At 40.5% G+C, this 6203-nt stretch overlaps 1 protein-coding gene across 1 annotated transcript in view; it reads right to left on the reverse strand.

Annotated features, from left to right (window-relative positions):
* Positions 1-5995, reverse strand: part of LOC104521199 (biorientation of chromosomes in cell division protein 1-like 1) — a gene marked incomplete at its 3' end in the record, with an annotated part of 20118 nt that extends 14123 nt beyond the window's left edge. Inside the window, exons 1-4 of the mRNA XM_010163126.2 lie at positions 5873-5995; positions 4036-4226; positions 2162-2782; positions 1525-1674 (exon numbers count right to left, since the gene is read on the reverse strand). Coding sequence (XP_010161428.2) covers positions 1525-1674; positions 2162-2782; positions 4036-4219 — 955 coding nt within the window. The remainder of the gene's footprint in view (positions 1-1524; positions 1675-2161; positions 2783-4035; positions 4227-5872) is intronic.
* Between the last annotated feature and the right edge of the window lie 208 nt (positions 5996-6203).

Here is a 6203-nt window from a genome sequence, read left to right on the forward strand (position 1 = left end):
CACCAAAAAAATTGCACAGTATTTGTGTACATAAAAACTAGATAGACTTACTGAAACTTATACACAAAACACATTGGTGTTTATACTCATGTATTATTGAAATAAAAATATATAAATCTATTTCAGTTTTATCAGGATTATCAGAAACAGAGCAAAACCACTTGTGCCCCATACTGTACAAATTATTTGTAGCCCTGAAATACACTTAAGTCTTGTTTTCACTTCACAAATACATAGTCATCACTGAATGCAATCTATCATGTTTAAAAGCCAGAGAATATGCAAGTAATCCAGTGCTTCTAAATAATATCCTTAGAGCAGAAAAGATAAGTTCACAGCATGCAAGAGACAATTCATTCAGTACTAAGGCACTCTGTATTATGAAGTGGAAAGTCTTTTTAACTGCAAAATCCATGCATCCACAGAAATCAGAGTCTGAGGTCTGCTCTAGACAAGAACACAAAAAAGTAGTAACCCAGTCAGTGAAAAGATATGGTGTTTTCAAACTCTTAAGGCTAGCTCCATTCCTGTTCCTTCTACTGTGGCCTGGTAGAATTTGGAAATTCCTGAAATCCTAAAACTCTAAAACCAACCTGATCTGTAAAGTCAGCTACAACCACCACCCTGGGGTTACAAAGCACTCCAATGTTACACCCAATTCACGGCAGAAGGGAGGGGAAAAAAACCCCACAGCAAAGTCACGTATCCATCACCAATAAGCGTTTTTCTCACCTAAGAAATACTGTAGTACAAATAAGTTTTACAATGTTTTCAATGTATCAAGTCCTCTACTCCACTCTCTTGAGACCCCACCTGGAGTACTGCGTCCAGTTCTGGGCCCCCAACATCAGAAGGACATGGACCTACTGGAGTGAGTCTGGAGGAGGCCACGAGGATGATCAGAGGGCTGAAGCACCTCTCCTGTGAGGACAGGCTGAGAGAGTTGGGGCTGTTCAGCCTGGAGAAGAGAAGGCTCTGGGGAGACCTTATAGCAGCCTTCCAGTACCTGAAGGGGCCTACAAGAAAGCTGGGGAGGGACTTTTTATAAGGGCAGGTAGTGACAGAACAAGGGGTAATGGCTCTAAACTGTAAGAGGGGAGGTTTAGATGAGATATTAGGAAGAAATTCTTTCCTGGGAGGGTGGTCAGACACTGGAACAGGTTGCCCAAGGAAGTTGTGGATGCCCCTCCCTGGAAGTGTTCAAGGCCAGGTTGGATGAGACTTTGAGCAACCTGGTCTAGTGGAAGGTGGCCCTGCTCATGGTTGTGGGTTTGGAGCCAGATGATCTTTAAGGTCCCTTCCAACCCAAACCATTCTAGGATTCTATGAAGGTCTTAAAAAACAATATTCAAAGTATGCCCACTACCCATCTTTCGTAATTGCACAAATACTACCCATTCCACATTCAAATGCCTTCTCATAAATAAGTACAATAAACATACTGCAAAACCTCAAGTTTATGATACGATGCATTCAATGAAAGCATTGCATATTCTTTCTTAGTACTTAAAAATATTATTTTACCATCTGATGTGATTTCCCCCTCTTCAGTACTGTCAGAAATTACAGTCTCCTCTTCACTTTCCTCTTCAAAGGAAGAAAGGTCACTGGTATGGACAGAGCTGACAGTGATGTCACTGAGTACATCCATATCTGAATCTACTGACGTATTTTCTTGCAAAGGAAAAAAACAGAAGGAAAGGGTTGTAAAGCTGTACACTGAATTTGAGAAACTTTTCTTACCAAAACAGTGATTTTTTCACTGAAAACAAAATTATCTTAAGAACAAGAAACACTACAGAAAAATTAATACATTGGTAACGCCTTGATGAAATGTTATTAGGTTAACTCTGGTTTACTCAAAACAAAAATCACCCTGAGCTACAACTAGAAACTTTAAATGCAGACGGGAATCATTGAGAGAACTTGCCAGAGTAAAGCAGATGATCAACCACACACTTCAGGAATCAAAGCTCATCTGATTCCTAATGTGGGTACCTCAGTTAAGGCAGATGAATCAAGACCTGTGGCTAGCTAGACAAATCTGTCAGAACTAGCAGAGAACTTACATTCCAAATATTCTTTGGATTCAACTCCTGAATACACTTAAAACCCCCCCCCCAATACCCTATTTTAAGGAAGAGCATTGCCCACACCATACCTTCTTTAGTTTCTTTAGTGCCTTCAATTGTTTTATGTTTACTGCTATTTTTTTCTGGAAGCAACTGTTTCACTGGTTCCGACTCTCTTGCTTGCTTTTCTTCTTTTGACTTCGTAGTATCATCACTTTTCTTTGAATGGTCAGGCTTCCTGTCAAGTTTTTCCTTCTTTTCTTTCCTTCTTTCACCTTTTTCACTGCCATCCAGTTTCTTGTCACATTTACTCTTTTGATCTTCACTTTCTTGCTGAATTTCCTTACTTGTATCTTTACTTGTAAAAGTCAAATTATTAGTATCCTTTGATGAATTTTTTATTTCTTCACTTTGGCAGGGAAGCTCATTTAAATCTTCACACTTCGCAAACATTTCAGCCCCTTCTCCAGAAGGATCACTAATTGCTTTCTCTCTGTCTGGCAAGTCCTCTACATTTCTCTCTCTATCAGTGCTACCATCCACGCTCTGTTGAGATGAGAGTCTTTTTGCAACTTTGTCATTGTTCTTGGGATTTGAACTCTCTGTTGAAGCCCTGGCAGCACTTGCTTCTTGGTTAAGAGAAGTTATTGTTTCCAAAATGGACATTGCATCACTAGCTACGTTGCCACTAGGAGCTGTAGCACAGACACCTTGAATGGTAAGAAATAAAATAGTTTTAGTTAATCTTAGTTTCTGTAATTCCGTTCAGACAGAATGTTCAGCAAGTGAAAAGAAAAAGAATAATTACTGTATCTAAAAAAAAGTAAAACTGACTAAAAAGGCTCGACTAATTTTGTATTTAGAGATTTTGGTTTTAAAAAAATAATAAAAAAGAACAAGAAGTTGCATTCTTGCAGCAACTATGATCCGATTACCAGAAATTCATTTTACTCTGTGACACAGCCCTGTTCCTGAGATCAGCTAAAGAAAGCAAAGGTTGTCTATGGAAGCACATTCTGAACACAATCCTTGTTCAACTTTACCGTCATCCCAAGCGGGATGATGTCTCTGAAGAAGCACAATACAGAATAATGCAGCAGAAAGTCTGTATTTCATACCTCTGGTCTCTCCATAAACAACATGGCAAATGGACTCGGTGTACTGCTTATACAACAACAGGACTATCAGAAATACCTTATCACCTTCCCATCCTCTTAGAAGTAACTTCGAAGATGGATGAGAAATGGTTAGCTGGACTAGCACCAAGAGCTGCAGCTGGCTTCTTAACCCACTTCCTTTAAAGTAAGTGGGCCTCACAGGAAAAGGGATAGGATTTAAATAAAGGGTCTGGTTGCAAAATAGATGGACTGCTGTGGAGTCTCTTAGGAAAGGAAAGAATGGACAATTACCAACTTACAATTAAAGTGTTTAGAAGTTGATACCAGACAACATAAATGAAAAACACACACAAAAAAAATGCTGTGTTTATAAAAAAACTAAAGATTGGCTGATTTACAGCAGAACTTAAGCTCCCGACAAGACTTTAGGCGTTCAAATTTTACTGCAACCACGTTATGACAAGTAACGGCCCCACTGTTGATTTTTTTCCGATCTACCAATGCATTAAAAATTTGAATCATTCTTCTCTTACAGCTATATCTTAGCTGATCCTATAATACTTAGGGGGCCAACCCCAAGACCAACTTTCTTCCCCTATACCAAACTGATCCCCTGTAATCTCAAGCAGAAGTGACAGAGTGACATGGTGGTACATGGCGACATCTCTTTTGCCTTCTACCTTTATACACACAGTAAGAGACAAGTACTGTGGCACACTGCCTGGAGCACAGCTTGTTAATACTGATGCTAACAATTCTGTGCTAGCACCAAAACTAGTCTGTGTTTCTGCTCTCTCAAAAAACAAATTTTTGTTAATAGACCACTCAGAGAAATGGTAGAATACCTTGTACTGTAACAGAAGCATCTGCTTTCTCTTCACCTGCAGCTGTACTGGGGCCTGCCTCCTCTTTATGATTTAATGTGGCTAAAAATTCATGGACAGCTTTTTCCACCTGAGGTCTGAATGTGTGGTTGATTTTTGGGTCCACAACCTGAGAAATAATTCTGTCAATTCCAGATTCCAACATTCCAGACCTGGAACAAAGTTAATGAACACTTAATAAGAAAAATGACTTTTCAAGAACATCTTAATGAAATATACTCCTTTAGATGTGAACACTCTTAAGAATCTCCAAGGGAACATTATCATTTTCTGAACATCACTGCAGCTATGTATTTAGCCAGCTGCCTGTATTTCAACAGCTCACTCTATGCCTTATGAACCAAGAAAAAAAAAAAGCTAGAGAAAAAGAATTAAAACAACAAACAGCCTGTTGTTGCATCATTACTGCTTATGCCTACAAATGTTATCTAACTGTAAAAGTGACACTCGTAGAAAAAAATAAGAAGAAACCTGACAGCATAACAAACATGAATTATAAAAGGCATTGAGGGACAAGCGACTACTGGACCAGTCATCATCACCCTAAGTTACTTTCTACCCAGTACAGTGTGACACCTCAGGGTTCTGCAGCTTCACAAAACACCCCTAATCTTCAGTAAAATCAAATAAATGGCAATAGAGAGCTTTGTATCTATGGGGTCTCTCTAGACCCCTGTAATCTTTTGTGGAACAGGCATTTCCTCTTGTCCTCATTGCTTCTTTAAAAAGAACTGAAGACAACCCAAACAACATCTGCTCCCCCCCCAGCCCCCAACAAAATACCTCCTCAGTACCAGTTACCAATGGTACCACTAGAGCATAACTTAATAAGTTTGTTCCCAAAGCCCTTGTTTGACCCAATGTCCTTGTTTGACCCAACTTAGTGACCAAACTCATGTTTCTTTGAAGACATTTCCTAATGGTTCTCATGAGTCTAAGCTTAGAGAATAAAAACTCTCATGAAATAATGTAACAAAAGGTAAGTGTTTGACATTGTTTTGACATAACAGCAGTTCTGAAAAACCTCTTCTCCATCTATCTGTATTTACATTCGTCTTTTTTGTTTTGTGAATTTAGCTTTGTACTCTGCAGAGCTTAGTTTGTCAAATTCTTTTAATTTTCTTTGCCTCAAAACTTGATGATAATAGCAATTTTACTAATATCTCCCTTAAAAGAATCAGTACAGATAGACTTTAGCTAGGGTGTTACATCCTGAGTCAAAAACAAGCTTTCCACCCCTGCATCAACTTGGATCAGACAAAATAGTATTTTCAGTCCAACTAACGCTGACGGTGAGCTGCTATCTGAAATAACATCATGTTTTAAATGGTGACAAAAAAAAGCTTCTTCAGAATCACAGAATGGTAGAGGTTGGAAGGGACCTCAGGAGATCATCTAGTCCAACCCCCCTGCCAAAGCAGGTTCACCTAGAGCAAGTTGCACAGGACTGCATCCAGACGGGTTTTGAACATCTCCAGAGAAAGAGACTTCACAACCTCCCTGGGCAGCCTGTTCCAGTGCTCCGTCACCCTCAGAGTAAAGAAGTTTTTCCTCATGTTTAAGTGGAACCTCCTGTGTTCCAGCTTATGCCTGTTGCCCCTTGTCCTATTGCTGGCCACCACTGAAAAGAGTCTGGCCCCATCCTCTTGACACCTGCCCTTTAGATATTCATAAACATTAATAAGGTTCCCACTCAGTCTTTGAAGAAAGTGTACATTTTACGATGACCTAGAGCCTCTGTCACCTATTGCAGTACGTGAGCATGTTCAAGCAGAGAAATCCCAGAGCTGTCACTTACTTGAGAACCTGCTGCCTAATGTTATTTCTCAGCTGGTTCTTGTTGAGATGAGGACTCCAGGTATGAGTTGCCAAGTGATTGGAAACAAAGTTGTCAACGCGCTGTCTCAAATTCTGGTAGGCAGGCTAGAAAGCAACAACAGATAGGTTGGGCAGGAGGGTTTTGAAGTAGTTCTCCTCCCGAAGGCCGGGCTGGAAGAGCCGGGAGCCCCGTCGGAACCCCCAGCCCACTCAAGGCGCAGGGGCTCCCGCTCCCTTGCGGCGACCACAGCCCGTGAGACCCGGCCGGATCCCTACAAACACCGCACAAAACCAGCCGCGCAGGTGCCACC

Source organism: Antrostomus carolinensis, unplaced genomic scaffold (genome assembly GCF_000700745.2).
Source record: "Antrostomus carolinensis isolate BGI_N321 unplaced genomic scaffold, ASM70074v2 scaffold19642, whole genome shotgun sequence".
Classification (NCBI taxonomy): Eukaryota; Metazoa; Chordata; class Aves; order Caprimulgiformes; family Caprimulgidae; genus Antrostomus; species Antrostomus carolinensis.